Raw genomic sequence first — 22466 nt, forward strand, 5'->3', positions numbered from 1 at the left:
CTTCTTCTTCTTCTTCTTCTCCTTCTCTTCCTCTTTCTCCTCCTCTTCCTCCTCCTCCTTCTTCTTCCTTCTTCTCCTCCTTCTCTTCCTCCTTCTCTTCCTCCTTTTCTTCTTCCTCCCCTTACCTTCTGTCTTAGAACCTATCAGTTCCAAGGTCTGTGCAAGTACAAAAAAAAAAAAAAAGAATAATCAACCTCTGCCCTCAAGGAGCTTACATTCTATCAGGGAGGCAAAGTGTACATATGTGACTTTATACAGAATAAATACAAAATAAAAGGTAGCTAAGGAGGGCAGCTAGATGGTGCCATAGAGTTTGGAGTCAGAAAGACTCATCTTCCTGAGTTCCCTTAGATGCTTACTAGCTAGGTGGCCTTGGGCAAGTCACTTCACTCTACCTCGGTTTCCTCATCTGTCAAATGAGCTGGAGAAGGACATAGCAAACCACTCCAGTATCTTTGCCAAGAAAATCCCAAATGGGATCATGAAGAATTGGACATGACTAAAATGACTGAAACAAAACACAGCATTCCAAACTGTTGAACAACCTTTTTTTTCCTGGATAATTTGTCCTCTCTAGGTTTTTGTGACATTGTTTTTTCATGGTTCTTCCTTTCCCTCTCCTCAGGCTCCTTTGTTGGATTTGTTAATCCAACTAATAATCCCAGTTAATCCCACTAATAATGGGTGTTCTCTCAGGGTTCTATTCTTGGCCCTCTTCTCCCTCTCTACTATCTTACTTGGGGGTCTTATCTGCTTCTAGAGTTGTTATGATCGATCTCTCTCTCTCTCTCTCTCTCTCTCTCTCTCTCTCTCTCTCTCTCTCTCTCTCTCTCTCTCAACCCTTACCTTCAATTCCAAGAATGGTAAAGGCTAGATATTTGGGCCTAAATGGCTTGCCCAGGGTCATACAGTTAGGAAGTGACTGAGATCAGATTTGAACTCAGGACTTCCTAATTCCCAGCCTGGCTCTCTATCCACTGAGCCATCTAGTTACTTATTATTTATCATTTGCATTTGATTCTCAGACCCATATATGCAGCCCTAACCTCTCATCTTGCCTTATCAGCTGTCTTTTGGACCATCTTGAATTGGATGTTCCTAAAGCATCTCAAACTCGACATGCCCCAAACAGAACTCTTTATCTTTTCTGCCAAATCCTCCAGTCTTCCTAACTGCTCTATTATTGCAGAAGGCACAGTGTATTTTAATTCAATAGTGACTTCTTGGTCTACCTTTTGCATCCCAAATAAAATTTTGTACATTAAGCCTTCCACGAACTCCTCAGGATTCCAGTGCCTTCCCACTATAATTGTTTCCTACTTATCTTGTATATCTCTTGCTTTATATATGTTTGCACATTGTCATCCCCTCCCCAGACTGTAAACACCTTGAGGGCAGGGGCCATTTTTTGCTACTTTATTCCCAGGGTTTAGCACAGTGCCTGGAACATTTTGTTTTTCAGTCATTTCAGCCTTATCTGATATGTGATCTCACTTGGGGTTTTCTTGGCAAAGACATTGGAATGGTTTGCCTTTTCCTTTTCCAGCTCATTTGACAGATGAGGAAGCTAAAGCTGACAGGGTTAAGTGACTTGCCTAGAGTCACACAGCTAGGAAATGTCTAAGGCCAGATTTGAACTCAGGAAGAGGATTCTTTGTGATTCCAGGGCTGGTGCTCTATCCACTGTACCACCAAGCTGCTTGGCACACAGTAGGTGCTTAATAAATGCTTACTGAAATCAAGCCTAGTGAAGTGCTTAATGAATGCACTTTCATCCATTCATTTTAGCTCTAAATCAAGCCAAGCATTTATTAAGCACCTACCATGTTTGAAGCACTGTTTCTAAGCAGTAGGCTTACAAAGAAAAGCAAAATATGGGTCTCTGCATGATCCTCTATGTAATAACTTACATATTTTTTCAATCCTTACCTTCTGTTTTAAAATTAATACTGAGTATTGATTCCAAGGCAGAAGAGCAGGAAGTGGTTAGGCTTAAGCGACTTGCCCAGGATCTAGAAGTGTCTGAGGCAAGTTTTGAATCCAGGACCTCTTGTGTCCAGGCCTGGTTCTCTATCTTCTGAAACACCCAAATGCCTTCTTGCATTTATAGAGGGGTTCAAGGTTTATAAAGCCCTTTCTTTCCTCATGAAATAACACAGTGAGGTAGGATGGATAGTGTTATTTTTTTTACAGAGGAAGAAACTGAGGCTCAGAGAGAAACATTCACCTGTGACAGCACAGGTAGTGCTAGAGTCAAGAGGACAAACTCTGATGCCACCTTGCCCCTACCCCAGGACTTAGCTAGCACAGTGCTGTGCCCACCCTAGATAATAGTAAATATTTGTGGAAGAAAAAAATACTTGGTGGGTGGGTCTTGCCTAGGATCTTGGAGGTACAGCATCCCTGCTGCCGGTGGGTCTCCACCTCAGCTGTATAAACCTCAGGAGCCTGGCATCCTTCCTTTCATCTGCACAGCTGAACTGACCAAGTTTCCTCTGGTCCCCAAATTAGTCCAATTGTCTTTCTTCCAAAGGTGTAGGAACGTGGGAGAAGGAAGATGGTATGTCTATTCTATCCCCACTGATTCAGCAAGTAAACACGTGTGACCTTGGGCAATTTCATGTGGCGTTGGCCTCAACCTTTTTATCCATGATGTTCAGATGAAGGAATAGAGGTTAAGAGAGATGATCAGATCATAGCTTTAGAGATGGAAGGAACTTTATAGCCCTCCTTTTTATAATGGTTGAAACTTAATGTGGAGGGAGTGACTGTGGACTCCAACATCCTCATAAGGGTATTAAGTAGCAGAGTCAAGATTTGAACCCAGGTTCTCTGACTCCCAATCCAGGGCTTGTCTAAAGCCAGAACCCAGAACCCAGAATCAAACCCATATTGTACTCTATTCCCAGGCCATTGCTCTTTCTGGTGTATCTCACCACCTCTTCCAATCAGTATTAGTAGGCAAGACAGGGTCAGTTGTGGACACTTTTTTGTAAAACATTCTTTTATTAAAAGAACAAGTGCTGTTTACGAACTGCCCTTTGTACAAATAACATCAGTTATACAAAGATACAAGATCTGAGTTATACACACCACGGGGTGAGGAGGGGGGTGATGGGAAGCACTACCTCTTGGGCTGGGGAAATTAAGGGGATTCAGAAATGAGCAAAAAAAAATATTGGATCTTGCAAACTGCTGTTCCCCCCACCCCTACCACAGTTCCCCTGAATATCTAGGGGGGGGAAGGGAAAAAAATTAGGATGGGATTGAGATGGAATTGGTCACCAGCCTGAGAAAGGGTGACAGAGGAGGTCTCTTTTTGGACCCCCTCCCAGCTATCTTGGTGAAGGCAGAGTGAGGGGAACAGAATGAGACAGGAGGCCAGTGAATCGGCATTCCACCCCACCCACCATCCATTCAGACATTTCAATAAACCAAGAAAGAGCAAAAGAAGAAGACAGCTGTATCTGGGAGTGGAGGCTCCCAAGAGCACTTTCCCCTGACCCCCTTTCAATTTGCCCCCATTTCCCAAAGAAGCATCCCTTTTCTGAGGCACCTCCTACTCCCTTCCAACTCTAAGTCTTGGGAGAGGGGAACCGAGGAGGGCACCATTATCTTCCCTCTCAGGCCTCCCTCTCACCCTGAAAAAAAAGATGCTGGACAGGGAGGCTGGGTAGGGTAAGGCTGGGAGGGCAGTGTGGGGTGGGAAAGAGGACAACTGGCTGCTGGAGTTTTCAGTGGGTTTGTTTTCATGGTTGGGAAAAGGTGCTCAGGGCAAGGAAGACGTACTGTCCCTGGCTCTCAAAGGCCCCTTCCCTCCCTTCCACTCCAGCCTCCAGGCCGAGCCCTGGGTGCCTAATTTCCCAGAACTCTTTCACTGCCTCCTCGGAATGGGAAGGGAGCCCCAGTTCTCTTTGGGGCTCCTCCACTACCTCAAGGTGAGGGCATGGTGTGTGTGTGTGAGGGCGAGGTGAAGAAAACTCTGACTTCCCTTCCTAAAGAAACACATGGAATAAAATGATGCTGTGGGGGGAGAAGAGTGGCGAGAGGAACCTTTTAAGGTAGAATCCTTTATGCCACAGATTGGAATCGGCTCTGATCAAAAGCAAGAGTAAGTGCTACATATAACCCCCCCTCCCCTCCCCAGCCTCGAGACACAGGGACATAGAAACTCTCACAGGCATGTCCACCCATGGCCAACCCCACAGGACATACAGAGACACAGACGTACAGTCTCACTTGCCCTTGGAGTGTATACTCACACACACACACACACAGGCTCACATACCAAGACAGACACACCCAGGACCCCAGACCAGGTCTGTAGCTACATGCCATGCCCTTCCCTGCCTGCCCTCCCTTCTGGCAACAGTCTGACACCCCAAAGTCCACCTTGCCCTCCCTCCCTCCCCACCCTTCACGCTGGGAGGGATAACATGTACCCCTTCTACTCTCACCAATCTCCCAACTCAGCTTCCTCCCCCACTAACCACATCCTTTCCCTCCCCGAGACACAGGGACATCTACCTTGAAACAAATCTGTCTCTTACCCACCAACCTAACCCCTCCCCCCAACCCAGTCTACGTCTGTCCTCATTAGTCTACCTGATCTGAAAGCCTGGGAGGAAGGGCAGAGAGCATGCTGGGAGCATGACAGCTGGGCTGGAGGTCTCCTCCATCCTCCTGGCTCCATGCCAAGCTGCCCCAGCTCCCCCTGCAAGGACTCTGACCCCTCCTTGTCTCCTTCCCCATTCTCAGGGTCAAGCCAAGCTTGCTAGGGGTCCTTCCTCAAATGGAACCTTGTTCCTCAGTGCTGCCTGGTAGTGACTTAGAAAAAGTCCTAGGGCCAGGCCTTCCTGGATGAGGTCAGGGCAGCTCATTCTCATTCCCTCTGGGGAATCTTCAAGGGTCCTCTAGGGGGGAATGGTCAAACAAGAGTAGCTTTGCCCTGGGGGACCAAGAAGGAGGCCTCAGCCCCAGTACCCCAGTGAGATTGACCCCTTCGACTCAATTTCCATTCCTACCTTGGCTCAGAAATAGACTTATTTCCCTTATTGTCCTAGATACTTTAACTTCAGCTAGAATGAACCTGATAGGGCCAGAGAACCCTTCCAAGGTGACACAGTATAAATTCGGGGATCTCTAGATGCTGTTTTTGAGGGGTAGAAGGGGTAAGGGTGTTTAAAAGTTTAGATAGAGTAAGGGCAAGCTGATAATTTTGCTTATCATTTCTCCCTGCTTATAGAGCATTAATAAAAAGTGATTATTTCTGAGATTTCCAACATTGCCCCCTAGGCTCTTGGCAAGCCTCAGAGACTGCCCGGGGGGGGGGGGTGTCCCCTCCCTCCTCAGGCTCCCTATGTCTTATCAACAGGATTAATATTATTTTCAGTATCAGAAAAGAACCGATTGAGCAGCGTGGGCAAAAATATATCTGCGCTACGTCTTCCGTCGTTGCCAAAAATATATACATCTCCTCTTCTTTATTTAAAAAACAAAACAAAACAGAAAAAACAACCCCAAAACAGAAACACAGAAACCACACATGCAAAAAGAGACTGACAAAGCACACATATCTAGATGGGTGTGAAAGGCTCTCTCCCTGACTCTCTTTTCCCTAGGCCACCCCCATGATCCATACCTCCCCACCTCAGTGCAACTAAAACATACATCTCGAACGTCCGTCTCCTCCAAAAAAAACACCCCCAAACTCATCCTGTCCTTGGCTTTCTGGAAGGGGCAGGGGAGGGCATCTTGGCCACCTACCCAAGAGGAATAGCTGGTGGGTAGAAGAGGGGCAGCTGGTTAGTATAAGCTTCCTCCTGAGGGGAGGGAAGGAAAGGACAGTTGGCTTCCCTATCCGAGCCCTGATCCCTGGGGCTCTCCCAGGGCCAGGAAGAAGGCAAAGAGGCTAGGATAAACTGGACAGAATGAGTGGATTGGAGCCGACTCTAGCCTCCTACCACGTCAGGAGTGTATATGTGTATGGTATGTGTACATGTACGTGTATTCTAGTATGTGTATGTGTGTGGGGGGCAGGACTGGAGCAGAGGGAAGATGCTCTGAGCCTGGGCACCTTGGGGGAATGGGTTTTCAGTGAGAGAGGAGGAAGGTTCAGGTGCTCTACATTTGGAAGGGAAAGACAGCAGTTATCTTGACTTAAAGACTCTGCATTTGCCACTTTCCCAATTGGAGTGTTTTTAGATTATTAACATCTCACGTGCCCCCAAAGTGCCAAGACTGGCATGAGGGGGATGTAGCTGAGAGGCCATAGTCTCTAACTGCCCATCTAAACTGAGAATAGAAAACTCTTCCCTTGGACCATGCTCTCTTTCACCTGACTCTCTTCAGCCCCTCTCAGTGCCCATTCTTCTGTCATCCCATCTACCCAGGGTCCAGTGATGTACACACCCAAGCGCACACACACACACATACACGCACAGATACTCACTCATAGAACCAGCCCTCCAGCACTGTCACAGCACACCCCCACTGATAGGTTCTAATAGTGCAAAGAAGTGTGGGGTGGGTGGGATGGGTAGACAGGGTAAGGGCACATAGCCCCCCTTCCCCCCATCCCCCCCAAGAGGAACCCTGCAGTAAGGGTGGCTGGGTGGAAGGGAGTGGGCTGGGCTATATTTGACGCCATCAAGATGGGAAACCCCAAGCTGACCTTCCTCCCCAGCATGGTGCCCACAAACAGTGGGGCTGGGCATTCCCTGCCACTGATAGCCTCAGCCTTCTTCAGTCTGGAAGCCAGGCAGGTGGGAGTGGGAGGGAGGGCAGCATCCACCCCACTGTCACCACTCAAGTGCCATCCTGTCACATTTGCCCAAAGCAACCCAGCCACAACCCACCTGCCTACCCTGTGCCAGCCCAGGGGTAGGGAGGGTGTCTCCCTCAGCAGGGGTCAGAGTCCACTATCCTCTCCTTCTAGATCCCTAGCCCAGGGCAAGTGGGATGTGGGGAAGGGCTGGGGACCAGGGAAGAGGAGGGGCTGGCCTCAAAAGATCAAATTCTCAAAGGATACAAATAAGTTGGAGCTGAACCTCCTGTCTGAGGGAGGAGCGACAGACTCATCTCTCTGCCCCATCTCTCCCTGGGGTCCCACCCTGATCAAAACCCTGCTTGGTCCTTTGGCCAGGCCGGTGGCAGGATCTCAGCATGGGATGGGTGAGACCCGTTTCCACCTCCTTTATGCCAGGGCTTTCCAGTGTCTGAGCACAGGCGCCTGCTCCGGCTGGGCCCCCTCGGGACCAGGCATCCCCTGAAGCCCCCCGGGGCGGGGAGGGGGAGGGGCTGGTCTAGCCTTTTTCCTGGTTGCATGAGGATCCTTTGTCACCGCTCTGGAAGGAGAGGAGAGGAGACAAGACTGGGGTGTTAGCAGGGGTGGCATCCACTGCCTCTTGCCCCCTGGTCCCTTTTCCTGCCCTGGTCCCCTGGATACCCTTTAACCACCCAGCCTCTAGTCAGAGAAAGCTGGGCCGGTCTGTGACTCCACAGAGAACCACCCAAGACCTCCTCTGGAGTAGGAGCAGGGGGACAGTGACCCCAAATGTGAGCTGTGAAAAGAGGAAGGAGAAGCTCCAACCTCAGAGCCCACCTGGGCCAGGCCTAGACTGGTGACCACTGGGCTGGCACCTCTACCCTGCTGGTTTTTTCTTCCTGCTTCCTTCTGTTGTGGCTACAACTCGACCCTCCAGAGTGCCAGGGGTAAAAGGGTGAGAGGGGACCCCAGAGGGCACGGTACCCACCCCTCCTTTCTGCCCGCTGTTGTCCGCCCCAGGGAGGCTGAGGAAGGGGTTGGTCTGGGCGGTGAGGACAGGGGGCCCGCCTGCCGCTGCCGCCATGAGGGTAGTGCCAGTGCCCAACGCCGGAGCCACCAGGGAGCCCGCGGGCAGCAGGGGTGGGGCAGCTGCTGAGGGCAGGAGGCCAGGGGTGCCTGAGGGCAGCAGAGGGGCTGTGCCGCCTGCCAGCAGGCTGGCCATGGGGAGCTGTGGGCCTCCAGACATCTGTAGCCGCTGCAGCTCCCGTTTCTGCTGGATCTGCTGGATCATCTGGTACACAACGGTCTGATGGTCCTGGGGGGGGTGGGAGGCACAGGGTAGGTGGGGCTAGGCTGGTTCTCAAGCTTCCCTTCCCTTCCCTTCCCTTCCACCTTCTCTGCTCCTGGAACCCTGTACCCATCAGATTCAATGTAAGCTCCATGGAGGAAGGGACACTATTTTATCTAAACTCCCTGTTCACCCCCGGACTACGCGGTGTAGATAATAGACTCCAATAACCAGGTCCCAGGTTTAAGATGCCCTCAGTTGTTCTTGTTCTCTTCTCCTCTGCCAGCAGTGGATAATCACTGAGCTAAGGCTACCATTTTCTAACACCCTCCTGGTTCCTGTCCTAGAAAGGGCTCTCTTCCCTCTTCCCTTCCCTTCCCTATTCTTACACTCTGTATTATAGGCTGAGGATCTAGAACTAGGAGGGACCTGAAAGGTCATAGGATCACAGATTCAGAGCTGGGAGGGACCTCAGAGGTCACTTAGTACATCCCTCCCATTTTACAGTGGAAGAAACTGAGGCTAGACAAAGGAATTGATATGCCCAAGGTCATACAGGCAGAAAGGAGAAAAGCTAGGATTTGAATTAAGGCCCTCTTACAGCAAAGAAGTTAGCACCCTTTCCACACTGGCCTCTGTACAGGAGTCTGGCCTACTGTGGGCACTGTCAGGCAATGCCAAAGGGGAGAGGAAGGGAAGGGGAGTCCCTGAGCTGTTGGTTGATTTCCTAGGAACCCTCCTGGGAGCATGGGTGGGCCCTGGCAGTTCTCATGGGTTTGGGATGACTGGGCTAGAGTTACCGGGGTCAGCTGGGGCGAGGTCAGGAGCTGCTGGAGCTGTTGGAGCTGCTGCTCCTGCTGTTGGAGGAAGTGTCTCTGCTGTTCCGTCAGGCTGCAAGCCAAGAGAGAGGAGGAGGCAATGGGGAAGAGAGAGAGATCAGGACACACTCCTTTCCTGCTAGGGAAGTGAGGGGCTCCCTTGGCCCCAGGAACTGGGGGAGGCCACTGAAAGAAGGATGGATGGAGGGAAGAAAGGTAGGCCTCTGACCCCTCTGTGAGTCAAACTAGAGAAAAGGGCTGACTGGCAGAAGGGAAGCATGCAAGTTACCAAGAGATAGGTTTCCCTGGGGGTCAGGGAAGGAAGGAGGAGACAGGGTATCTCAGTGCTGAGGAGACACTTAATCAACTCGGCTTAAAAAGGAGAAGGAGGATTGCAAAGTGCCTAAAGGCAGAAGTGTTTGGGAGCCAGGAAGAGGATATTTCTTTGGGCTGTGGCGGGATCATCTCTCCAAGATGGACATGTAGTTTAGATGTGCTCTCTCCATTTCTTTTTAAACTAATCCTCTAATACAAGGTTTGCCTCCCTGCCTTCTCACCTACTGAGGCTCCCTGGAAGTTGCATTGTTGGGGTCCCGCTGCCTTGGTTCAGGCCGGTGGGTGTTGGGGGTGCCACGGCTCCATTAAGCCCACCAAGAAGTCCATTGAGGGGCAGTGTCCCTCCCCCTGCCAGGCCTCCGAGAAGCCCATCAGCCATGGATACAGTCCCTAAGCCAACTCCTCCAGCCCCTCGGCCCAGCCCATTTTGAGACTGTGGCTGCTGAGGGGCTGGGGGGCCAGGCAGGGCCAGGGGCAACGTAGCCGGACTCTGCTGCAGAAGGGGCAGAGGTGGAGGTGTGCTATGGAAGGACAATGAGGAGCTGCTTCGGCTTGGGCACCCAGAGTGAGGGTCCTGGAATAGAAGGGGATCGAGGTCAGAGCCAAAGCAGTGTGGAACAGCACTGAGACAATGCTGCCATCTCCTACTGCCACCTGTTTCCCTCCCAAGCAACAGCTCCAGTCCCAAAGAATGTTCCATCACCATTGGCTCCATTAAGCCAGCTGCCTCCCCCCAGGATGAGGGGAGGGGAGGGAAGGGAAGGGAGAACCTGTGCCAAACTGGCAGGCTATCCACAGTGATGAAGGCCAAGTAGAATGTAGGTACCGCCCAGAGGCCCCTGAAAGGGTACTGGGCATCAAAAGCAAGAATGCTACCTGGCACTCCACCCTATGCCAGATCTGCCTAACGTGACTTCCCTCCTGCCCCAGGCCTTCCCTGCCCATACCTCGGAAGACATGGAGAGGGAATTTTCCAGGCCAAAGCTGTTCTTGCCAGGAGGGCTTTTGCTGGTGCTTAGGGAGTCAGTGCTGCCAGCTGAGGAGATAAATGATAAGGGGCAACGGGCATTAAGAAAAAGCCATTGCCAGCTTACTCCCACCAGCTCATCTCCATGAGGGCCTGGTAGAGCCCAAGATCTCCCCTCACCATTGGGTGGCAGGCAGTAAGGACCCTGAGGGTTGGGCCCGTTGGCAGCAGGCACCCCGGCAGGTACCACAGGGAAGGGTACTGAGAGCTGCACATTGAGGATCTGGAGTCTTTCCTTCTTTGCTGTCAGGCTCATGATCTGTTCCTGAAGTCTCTGGTTCTCTTTCTGCAGCGAATGCAAGGCTTTCAGCATTTCTACAACTGGAGCAGGGGAGAAAAGGGGGTCAAGGAAGGGCAGCAGCCACAGAAGAGCTGGGGCGTGGGGTGGATGGTAAGAACAATGAAGGGGGCTGGGGAGGGCAAGGCCAGAGGAAGCAGAGGCTAGAGTGGCATTCTGAGCATTGGGAAAGGCCCCACGAAAACTCATCTTCCCTCCCCACCCGACCTGGGGCAAGGCCCTCTCACTATTGACTCCAGCCTCGCCATTGCCCTGTTTCTCCAGCAGCTGTTCCATGTTGGCTGTGCCCTGGGCTGCTGGATCCAGCTGGCTGCTTGAGCAGGGAGCTGAGGGTGCTGTCTGATCAAAGAGTGTGGGGAGGCTGCTGATGGGTGACCTGTGGGGTCAGAGACAAGGACATTGGCTCCTGACTTCACCCATGGGCCCCTTCCCCATGGCTGTCCTCCCCCAACCCCAGCCCTCCAGGCCCCCTCCACAACTCACATGGATGACAGGCTCTCTTGGGGAGAGGTGCCCCGGCACCCAAAGCTGCACTCCTCCAGGCTGGGCTCTAGAAAAGAGAGGGCGGGGGGAGTCAGCAGGGCCCCTGGGGATGCTGTCTTTGCCCAGACTTCCCTTCCCCCACTCCAGGCTCCCTAAGCAGCATCTCCTGGGAGTTCCCCAGGTCCCGGCGGCTCAGCCTGGGGCCCTGGGGCCCAAGGGACCTCCGAGGAGCCTCCGCAGGCAACAGGACACGCACCCCTAATTTTTTTCAGACGGGCTCCTCCTGACCTGGATGATTTCCCCTCAGAACTCCCCCCATGATTCGTTTCTAACTAGTCCAAGACGAAGCCTCTGAGACTTGTTTCCAGCAGGAAGTGGGCTCGGGGCTCCAGCCCTCCAATGGGCTCCGGGCCTTTGCTTGGACCCAGGTGGGAAAGCCCCGCCTCCCGGGGGGGGCCAGGTGGTGCCTCCCCGCCAATCGGAGCGCGGCCACTCCCGGGCCGGGGCTCCCTCTAGGGGGGCAGAGGCGGAGCTGCAGCCGAGAAAGCCGGAGACCATTTGTTCCCCGATTGAAGCCCGGGAGGAGCGAGGCAGGAGAGGGGCCGCCGCTCTTCTTCACAGGCTGCGCCAGGGGCCATATGGGCACAGCTGGGGAACAGACCCTCATAGGGCAAGACAGAACGAGCTCTAGAGTCCAGAAAGGCCGAGACTGAAATCCTGATGGGCTCCTCCCTTCCTAGGTGCACGAGTCTCTAAACTAATCACTTAATCTCTCTCAGCCTCAGTTTCCTCGCCTGTAAGATAAGCCTAATAATACCCTGTACTACTCACTTCGCAAGGGAACGTGAGGAAGGTGCTCTGCAAATCCCAAAGCACAACAGAAACTCAGCAAGGGCGATTATTCCTTTACCTCCCCACCCACAGGCGTGGAGTTCTTAAGGGGGGTGGGGTGGGGAAGGACCCTCCTGCCCACCCACATACCTGTTCGGCTGTTCTCTGCCTGGGTGAGGAGCGGGTTAACGGAGCCCATGGGGGTCCCAAAGATATGGGAAGAAGGAAGGCTGAAGGTAGAACCAGCCAAAGAAAATACCTAGAGGGGAGAAAGGCAGATATTTTCTGGATCCAGGACAAATTATGGCCCTGGAAGGAGAGGGAAGGGGACAGAGGCTGGTTCTCCAGGAGGCACAGAGGTCACAGGGGTATAGATTTTGGGAATTTGATGACAACAACTTCCAAGACCTTGACAGACCCTACCACCTGCCTTACCTGGGTGGTGGAGATGGAGGCAGAAGAGGCAGGGAGGGTGCTGACGAAGGGGGAACGGCTGAGCTGGGGCAGAGATGAGGTGCCTGCAGGACCCAAGAGACTGGAAGAGAGGGGTGTGCTGCACACAGCCCGAAGGACCCCACCACCATGTGAGATAGGATCCTTGTTACTGGTGTAGATCCCTATGAGGAAGGGGAGAGACACAGAAGAAAACTCATCTCATCCTTCATGTCATCTTGAGACACTCTCATTTCACTCTAGCTAGAGATGTCTTCCTCCTGCCTGGACAATCCCTTGGAATGGGATTCTGGTCACCTTGTCTGGCCACCCTCAGAAATTTCTTACAGGAATGATCTATCTGACCAAAGGATGGAAACAAGCCTGGGACAGGCTCTGGCCTGGCATACCTCTTCCCTTAGCTCTTGGCCTTGCCGCCCCCTCCTCCCTGGCCCCTCCAAGTCCTCCTGATAGACAGATTTCAGTTTCTTTGGTCATTAGATTGTTAAAAATAGGCAGAGCACCCTTCTTCCCCCCTAATCCTCCACTATGCTAGCTCTCTCCATTCCCTTCAAGGGAGACAGCAGATGATTCCTACCTGCCCCAAGCAGTGGAGACTCAAGGCTGAGGCTAGGCAGGGCTGCTTGATGTCCAAAGGCCCGGGAAGCAGAGGCATTGTTCACACCGGAACTAACCAGTGAACCCCCTGAGAAGGGTGAGGCTGCTGTGGCAGTGAAGCCAGCCAGCTGGGCCCCAGGAAGGGGTGGCACCAAGGGCCCTCCCACTCCCTCCTTGTTCCTGCTCCCCTTGGGCCTTCCAGGCCCGTGGCGATTTTTCTTGCTCCCTTTATGTTTCTTCTCTTTCAGGCCCTCAACCACCTCCTCTGAAGCAGCACTCAGTGAAGGCATCCTCTTGTGACTGCCTGGCCCAGTGCTTCCCCCGGGGATGTGGGGGGCCTTGTACTCTCCTGGAGATGGCACCCGGGTCCGAGCTGTTCCAGCAGCAGATGTGGAGAAGCGCATGATAGAACCAAATCCAGAAAATACCACCTTCTGCTCAAAAACATCAGCCTTGGGGGGCTCTGAGGCAGGGGGAGAGACAGGCCCTGGTGGTGCTGGTGGTGTTGCTTTGGGGTACTTCTCCTCCTCAGGCTGCTCCAGTTTGGGGAAGGATGAGAAGTCTGGGGAGCTCTGGAGGGAGGAGACTGTAGACAGAGGAGATATAAGTCAGGAGTCTCACATAAGACACCTATGTTGGACCTGGCTAAAGTCCAGGGTGAGGGGGTTCTGGAAACTAGCCTTGGGGGAGATAGGGACAAGGCAAAGAAAAAAAGGTCACGTAGATTTATGTCATGGTTGGGCCAGGCTTACACAGCTGAAACTCTGAGGGGAAAATGGGGGAGAGAAGGTCTATAGTGGTGGCTGCTTAATAGGGAGAACTAGAATCGAGGAGGATGAAGGAGCTGGAAGACACTGGAGAAGAGAGACTGAAAGGCTTATTTGTTTTTTTTTTTCTTTCTTGAATCTATCACCACGAAAATGATGTATAAATCAATAAGGCAAGGATGGGATCTGGACTGTGATTTCACTGGGAAAAGAACTCCCAGATGAGAGAACTCCCTCCACTGGTGCAGGGCAGCTTCAGTCTAGAGCTTCAAGAAGTTAAATGACTTCCCTAGGGTCATAGTAGGTGTGGGAGGCAGGACTTGAACCCATGCTTGCCTGGCTCTCTGGCCACTAGAACACTCAGCCTCTTAGCCATCCTTTTTTATGTAAAGAGTGGAGTTGGGTCTTAGGCCTTCCCTTAGCTCCCACACTCACCTGTGGGCTGGAAGGGTCCTCCAGAAGAAGAGGAGGAGGAAGAGGAGGAGGCAGAGGTGAAGCTGGCCACACCTTTCCCACTGCTTAACTTCTTGCCCTTGTGGCTGAGGCTGTGGCTGGAAGACTTCTTCCCTTTGGAATCCCTGTTGCCCTCAGAGGGCTCCCGGGCACTGCCCTCATGGTGAGAGGAAGAGGAAGAGGAGGAGGAGCCCTGAGGAGGGAAGAGAGAGGTGGGGCTGATCATCAGACACATCCCTAGTGAGGCCTCTCCATCCCCAGCTGGGAAGAGCAGAGGAATGGTAAGAGAATTGCTCCACTGCCCCAGTGTCTGAGAGGAGAGATCAGAGGGGAGATAGGCCTACTGGCTGCCACCCTCTCCGGGTCCTGAGTTCAGTTCTCTCCTTTTGCCCACAGAATCATAGGATCATAGAGTTAGAGTTAGAAGGGACCTTACAACTGAGTCTGAGCCCCTTGTTTAATAGATGAGGAAACTGAAGCTGGAGAAATTGCTGACTAGTAAGTGTCAGGCCTTCTTGACTCCCTGTAGGGGTACAGACCAAACTCTGAGGGAAAAGCTATCCACAGACCAAACTCTCTGAGGGAAAGGCTATCTTGTCATGCTGTCTTTGGTGGCTCTATCCCACCCTCTCTTCTCAACTGAATTTGTCCCGACATAAGAATCCCTAAATCTAGCCCCAACTATATTGCCCTCCTCTAGCCTCTTCTTCTGTTGGGTTCTGGTCAGGTTCCTGGAGAGTTACAGAGAGGGGACACAAAGAAGGGAACCCAGAGGGTCCCACCAAGAATCTGAAAGTCAATGAAAAAAACAGATTGAGGCTGAGATGGGGTCTGGTATGGAGGCAGGGTGATGATGGGGATGATAATTCAGAATCTAAGATCATAGGATGTGAGAGTGGGAAGGAACCTTAGAAGTTCCAGATGGGGCCTAGGGGAGCAGTGTTTGGGGGCACTTGATTTTTTTCAGGCTTGGGAAGCAAGAGGTTGGCAAACAGACAGACAGCCCCTCCCTGGCCATCTAAACATGATCATGGGAGAGAAAAATAGGGGTGGAAAGAGGAAGGCATCCCTACTCTCTTTCCAGATAGAGACACAATCTTTATTCGTTATGTTACACAACAGCTGGAATTCTGAGCAGAGCCAGATGTGGCCCTAATCTGAGAGAAGGGAAGGAGAGTTATGGGGGAGGGAGGATTATGAGGGGACAGCTGGCCACTTGGAATATATGCATCTATGGACATATGCTTCCAAAGAGGTATAAATGAACACTACACGTATGTAAGGAGATGTATCTCATGTGTGTGGGCAAAAACATATTCATGCTCACGTAAGCTCACACACAGACACCTATGTGCATGCTCATATCTGCCTGAACAAACACATACACACACATACATTCTCTCTCTCTTTCTCTCTCTCTCTCTCTCTCTTTCTCTCTCTCTCTGCCAGCCAGCCAGGAACATTCCCAAATCTAATCTGCCTAGCCTGCCTCCTCTCCTCTCCCTGAATCCTTCTGATCTAAGGTCTCTTCAAAGGGCTGCAGGCAGGGATGCCAGGTTCCCGATCTATGTCCCACCTCGGCTTCTCTAGGCCAAGTGGGCTCAGCCTCAGGAGTGAGAGAGAGGAATTCTCCAGCCAAGTCTCCCTCCCCCCAGCCCCAAGCAAAGAAGGGGGAGAGGGAGAAGGCTACTATGCCTGGGCAACTTGGGCAGTCACTATGGCAACATCACTGGGGCAACCTGATACCCAAGCCTTGTGCCAAACTGCCCTCGGCACTGCCAGCCTCCTGTCAGGGAGGAGCAGGGATGAAGAGGGGGGCCTCCCAGACCCCTGGGCCCCCAGAGATGAGATGGGGTGGGCTGGAGTGGGGGCTGGGGGTGGGCAGGACTCTGAATGCCCTGCTCTTTAGGATTAGAGACTCCCAGGAAAGAAGGGAGGGGTGAGTTCTGTTTGCCAGATGTTATATCTCTATATGTGGCAGGTCTGACCTACCAGGGCCCCAGCTATGCACAGCTGGAGAGGGCAGGCATTGGGAGGAGAGCTAACTAAGGTGTGGTGTGAGAAGGGATGGGAAGAGGGCTGGGGTCAGGGGCAGGAGGGAAGCTATTTAGGAGACTAAAAGGGCAGGGTGAGTGGGGCAAGCCACCCATCTTGAGATTCCCTTCCCTGGCCTGGAGGGGTGAGCAGCCATTTAAGAGAATGGGATCTGGGGGCTGCTTTTCAAAGTCTGGCTTGGAGAAGGGCCTGAGAAGGAGGCGTATACATCATAGAAGAAAGAAATGGAAACAGTTTCATCCCTGACCCTGGATGTTTGGGACAGGGCAGGAGCATGTCACCTCCTTTCCCTAGGCCTCAGTTTCCACAGCTACAAAAAGAGGGAGATTAGATATTCTCTGAGATCCCTTCTGGCTCCATTCCCATGAAGTGCCCTCACACCTGCTTTTGACACCTCTCCTTGTCCACAAAGTGGGCATGAATAAGCTATCTGCCATGCCCCCCCTTTCACCTTCTCTGGGACAAAGGCATGGAGATTTGATGGGCAGGCAGCCATAGTAAATGCTCATAAAATCTGAGACCATTAGAGTTGGAAGACTCTTAGATCACCAGAGATCATCTATATCAACCCCTTCATTTTACAAAAAAAGAAACTGAGTTCTGAGAGGGGAAGTAGAATGCTCCAAGGCCACCCAGCTATTTTATGGTAAATCTTCCAACATAAGTTCTTTCTATGACTACCCCACTGGGTCTTATGCCCTTTTAGGGGAAAGAAGCCTCGCTTGAGTGGGCCCCTGAGGCCAGGGCAGGACACTTGGGTTCCATGGTTCTCTCTGGCCCTCCCTTCTATTTTTTGCCCCCCCCCCCCTTCCTCAGAGTGTGAAGAATTATCAACAGCTGATACCTTGTCAGTGATGGGGGGCACAGGGGGAGTGAGGATTCTGGGGGGAGACTCAGGCCTCTTCTTGTGCTTCTGTTTAAGCCGATCCTTGTCCTTCCGACTCTGCAGAAGCAAAGGTGTGGCAAATTGAGGTGTATGAAGACTTAGAAGGCCCAGGGTGGGGAGGGAATGGGGCTGAGGAGCTGGGCCAGGTAATAGGCTAATGTGTTGACAAAAGAGAAACATCTCTTCTCTGGGAGAGGCTATCTGAGGGAGGAGCTCTGGAGGAAGCCAGTGAGGGCCTCTCCAGCCAGTTTCTTTTCCCCTCCACTATTTTCCATCTTGAAACTAGACTGGGAGCAGGAAGGGGGTTTCTCTGGGATGGGGAGGCACAGACAGGTTCCTCAGTGATTCCCAGCCCCTCCCCCTTCTCTCTGCTGCCTACTAAAAATAGCTCACTCCATTATCATGCCAGCGACCCAGCTCGACACACAATCCGGCAAGGACATACACACTGGGACGCACTGAGATATACAGGGTAATACGGTGCCACGTGCACGGCAGCGACTGAGGAGCGGGAATACCCACAAACAAATAAAGGACCCCTTTGACCAGCATCCACTCAGGAATCATAAGCTGATGGAGTTGGGGTAGGGGGGTAGGGAGGAGAATGACCCAAGGACAAAGACAGACACAGGCACAAGGGCAACTTCCTCAGATCTGGAACAGCTACTGCCCTAGTCCCGAGACCCTCTCCCCACCAGAGGCACACCGATTTGGATCACAGGAATGGGGGCCTCAGATTCAGAGTGATTAGATCACTTCAACTAAACTCATTTTATGGTTGAGGAAACTGAGGTCTAGAAAGATTGTGCTTCTGTGTAAGTGATTTGCCCAAGGTCACACAGCGGAAATTCTCTGCCTTCCTGGCATCCTAGCCAACGAAGAGGGTGGTAAACGCCCATCACTCCCTTCCCTGCCACAATTTTTAATATCCTTTTTTTTCTTCCCTGGGAATGTGCCTCCTGGTATACCCTTTTAGAACTGGGGCCCAGGACATGCCAGGAACTCACCTTCTTTGGGACCCTCTCATGGTGGGAGCCGTGCTTTTCCTGAGAGGACGGTGAGGCTGACTGGCTTCTCCGGCCAGCGATGAAGCCGCTGTTGCCTCCCCCTGATCCCCCACTGGAGTGCCTTGATGTCTTCTGGCGGAGGGGTGGAGGGGAATTTGCTGGCTGTTTAAGGGGTCCTAGTCAAACCCTCCTCTTACCAGCCCATGGAAAGGATCATTAAGAACAAGCCATCCCTACCCCTTGTCTCCACTTGGGGCCCTCTTTCCCTCAAAGTCCAAAGATCTATATGGTGTCCAAAGATGTTTTTTTCCTCTCAACTCTGATCAACCTCTTAACTGCTTTTGCGAATAGAAAGATTTCCCTGGTCTCTCACCCTTCCCAGTAAGGCCAATAAATCCCCCTTTAGGTTGCATTTCACAGGATCATCTAATTTAGAGCTGGAAGGTCCTTAGAGACCATCTAGTCTAACCTCCTTATTTTATAAGGAAGGAAACTGAGGCTCAGAATGGCTAAGGAACTTGCCCATGATTATATATATATATATATATATATGTATGTATAAGGAGAGGTGAGATTTGAAGAAGGGTCTTCTGACTTTAATTCAGTGCCTTTTCTACCAGACTTCATTTCAATCAATGTCTTGTCTATTGGAGAAGGAATACAGTTTTAAGGCCCTTCTGAGGATGCTGGGCTGGATCTGAGTGGGATGGGCATATAGGAAGAGAACCGTCCCAACTCACCATCTTGCTGAAATGGTATTTGCAGTAGCCACAGTATTTGACGTTGTCCACTTCTAAGACCTCTTCCTCACATAGCAGACCAGCCATCTGGGCACTGAACCCCACAACCCATCCCCAGGGAAGGTTAGGATGGAGGACTCCAGTTGCAGATCACCAGCAACCCCCTCCCATCTAGCCAGACCATTCCCTTTCTAAAAGCTCATAGTTATTAGAAATAGTAGTAAATATTACATTTTTCTGCCTTCTGCCTCATTCAACAGACAAGCCCCTCATTTGCACAGCAGTGCATATAGGATGTGGCCATCCATATTCTTTTTTGGCAGGTTATCATTAACCACCCCTGCAGGGAAGAACCTGGAACAAACAGACCAGCTATGTCTTTTGTGAAAAACCAAGAATTTATTTTGGAATGATAAATCTATCATAGATTTAGGGCTGGAAGAACCTTTAGAAGTCCTTTATTGTAACATCCTCATTTTACAGATGTGCCAACTGAGACCCAGGAAGGCAAGGAACTGACTATGCTCAAAGTTATGCAAATAGGCAAGCAAAAGAAAGGCAGAATGGCCAGAATTCAGTTCAGACCAAGTTCTATTCTATCTTTCATCTTTCCTCTACAGATCCACACCATGAACTCCTGGGGCATCATCTGGGGGCAGGGGCACAATAAGGTATGTCATGGCTCACCAGGTGACATGGAAGGCTTGCCGACAGCCATGCCGATTGCAGGTCATGCAGGCTCCTGAGGCCGCCTTGCTTTCCCGGCCCTGTTCCTCACAGATGTAACAAGTCTAGAGAAGGCAATGGAATTAGGGTGTCTCAGGGGATAGAGTCTTGGAGTTAGCATGTTTTTAGTTTTTAAACCCTTACTTTGTTTTAGGAACAACTCAATAAAACAGAGGGACAAGGACTAGGTGAATAAGTTTAAGGGACTTGCCCAGGGTCACACAGCTTAGGAAGTATCTGAGGCCAGGCTCCCAATTCCAGACTGGCTCTCTATCCAATATGCTACCTAGCTACCTCAACTGTTTTTGGATCTGGTCTCAGACACTTACTTTGTGATCCTACACAAGTCACTTAATACCTCTCAGGGTCAGTTTCCTCATTTATATAATAATAGCATTTGCATCGGCTTGTGGGGAGGAGCGAATGAGATAACACTTAAAAAACCAAAATAACGTAGGCTGACATATAAATGTTAGCTGTTATTAATTATCCTTCTTCCTCTTAATGCTCCCCTTCTTTCGGTAACCCTTTACCCTATGCCACCCCCACCTCCTTCCCTCTTCTGGGATATTAAGCCTCCAGCTCAGCCTCCCGTCCCTAGCCCTCTTCCTTTTTCCTCCCAGGGCCCCTATTGTCCAATTCCTTGACGTCTTTATGTCCCACGATATTGAGGATTCCTGAAGTGTAACCTCAATCCTTCCTAACAATAACTCTTTGACTTGAGGTTTATAAAGCTTGATTTCTACAGTTACCCTGTGAAGTAGGCAGTGCAGGTACTATTACCCCCATCCATATGAGTAGACTAGAGCTCAGTGAGTTTTTAAATGACTGTCCCAAGGTCAAACAGCCAGTCCATGTCAGAGACCTGGGTTTCTGATGTTGAATCCTGTGCTATTTCTACTTTAAAAATATGCCCCTCAACTGCACCAGAGCTCAATTTCTCTGTCTTGGGCCTTAGAGGCATATGTATATGGTGAGGGAGTATGAGGGGAGGCAAAGAGGGAGGTCACATTGGGATTTCCCACCCATGCCCTTCCAACCCGGGGAAGCATAGCTAAAGAACATGCTGATTGGACTGAACTGAATGAGATAGAAAGACCAATGGAAGAGTGGACGTCGAGATGGACAGAGTAATTGATGGAGGAATGGTGGAAGGTAGAGAGACCTGACAGAGGGATAGATGAAAGAGAAGATTGGAGGGAGATGTGGAGAAGGGACAGTGAAGAGGGAGCTGCAAGGCTCAGGGAAAGAAGGACTGACCTTGTTGAATCGGTCGTGGGGGACATACTGTAGGACAATGGGTTCCATGGTGAGCACATTGGCAAATTGTACCTCAGGGATGTAGAGGGCACACACCACATGGGCCCAGCCTGCGAGGCAAAGAGACAAGCTTCAGGGACCAGTCCTGCCCTCCAAAGGCACCCATTCAAATTCAGTCTCAGCAGGACCCGGCTCAGTTTCCCTTCTCCTCCATCCCAGCCTCTCCACTCTTAAAACCAAACCCAGACCTCCAGCCTCATTTGCATTCGCTTCATACAACCCCAAAGTCATTTAACTCATGGCTTCCTGAAGGAAAATTCCCAGGCACTCCCCAACTCTTCCCTGGCTAGAAACCTCCAGGGCAGGTAGAGCTCAGGTATGTATGGCCTAGCCAGATGGGCACCCAGAGAGTTGGAGACTTGTTTATAAGCCTTAGTCCTACAGTTGGAGTAAGGAAGGTTGTCTTCACTCACCTCCATTGTCTGTCCTCTTCAATGCCCCATCTTTGTGTGGGCACAGCTCACACCTCTATAAAAAATACAGGGCATAAATGAGAGATTAGAGAAGGCACTGAAATATGGCTAGGGGAGAAGGGAGGGCCTGGGAGGATATCTGCTGAGCCCTCCTCCCTGGCTCCATTGAAAGCAAGTTTAAAAGGCCCCCAACTCTGAGGGTTGAGGGACTAAGTGTCAGAGATGGGAGCTCTGTGTTCAGTGTTAGGGATGGCAGACTCAGTGAGAGATGGAGGTTTGTGATGTAGGGGTTCAGTGTCTGGTGGGAGGTGGCTCAGGTGGCCATCCTCAGGCCTGGAAGGGAGAGTTCAGTGTCAGGGATGGGGAGTCAGTGCCAGAGATGAGATTCACTGTCAGGGAGAGAGGAGTGGAGTGTCAGAGATGGGGACTGATTGTCGGGGAGGCAGGTGCTTAGTGTCATAGATGGAGGAGTCAGTATCAGAGATGAGGGTCAGTGTAAAGGATGGGAGGGCTCAGTGTCAAATTCCTAAGTCTGGATGGGGGGAACCAAACACTCAGGATCAGGGTGTTTAAGTAACAGGGTTGGGGGATGGGCACTCAAGAACCCAGGCTTGACCTAAACTCAAGATTCTCCAGCCTCAGCCTCTGCCTTGTTGCCAGGGAAATTGGTGGAGGGTCCAGGGGAGCAGATGTGAGGGGAGCATACTCACCACCCTGGCGGCTCGCTCCTGTGACTCACATTTCCGGCAGAACCAGGGTCCGGTGGGCACCTGGACGATGCCATAGCAAGCTTGGGGGGTGGGGTAGGAAGGGTCAAGTCAGTGCCCAGAGTCCCCTTAAGGACAAGGGCCCCAGAATGGGGGGAGGGGAAGGGGGCTCTTGAAAGCTGGCTCAGAGCAATTTTCTCAATGACTCTTTCCCATAGGAATTGTGGGTGGGATGGGGGTGCAGAGGGAGGGTGTAGCTTCATAAGGATAAGCCAATCTCCTTGGCTCCCATAACTTATTCTCCACCAATTCCTTGGGAAATTCTACAAGGGGGTTACATACAACCACACAACTACATGGCCACACAATATCATAACAGGACAATCACACAACCACACAAGACAACCCCATTTCCTAAAATCAGTGATAGGCTCTGGGAGGTGGGAAGTCTGGGTCCTTGCCTTAGACCTTTAGATGACCTCCCTCCACACACAA

At 51.4% G+C, this 22466-nt stretch overlaps 2 protein-coding genes across 2 annotated transcripts in view; both read right to left on the bottom strand.

The window, feature by feature from the left end:
- Positions 1-7264, bottom strand: part of CISD3 (CDGSH iron sulfur domain 3) — a 29483-nt gene extending 22219 nt beyond the window's left edge. Inside the window, exon 1 of the mRNA XM_044675106.1 lies at positions 7226-7264. Within this exon, the coding sequence (XP_044531041.1) occupies positions 7226-7264 (39 nt within the window). The remainder of the gene's footprint in view (positions 1-7225) is intronic.
- On the bottom strand, positions 7241-22073 carry MLLT6 (MLLT6, PHD finger containing; the record flags this gene model as incomplete). The annotated part of the gene is made up of 19 exons (XM_044675107.1): positions 7241-7346; positions 7755-8081; positions 8855-8945; positions 9430-9782; positions 10156-10244; positions 10356-10556; positions 10761-10909; positions 11017-11083; positions 11998-12106; positions 12283-12464; positions 12878-13483; positions 14100-14310; positions 17017-17115; positions 18066-18197; positions 18806-18899; positions 19493-19596; positions 20792-20901; positions 21265-21319; positions 21975-22073. Coding segments are annotated over 19 exons (3120 nt in total), but the record flags the coding sequence as incomplete, so codon positions are not given.
- Between the last annotated feature and the right edge of the window lie 393 nt (positions 22074-22466).

The sequence above is a fragment of the Gracilinanus agilis genome, chromosome 4 (assembly GCF_016433145.1).
Source record: "Gracilinanus agilis isolate LMUSP501 chromosome 4, AgileGrace, whole genome shotgun sequence".
Lineage (NCBI taxonomy): Eukaryota > Metazoa > Chordata > Mammalia > Didelphimorphia > Didelphidae > Gracilinanus > Gracilinanus agilis.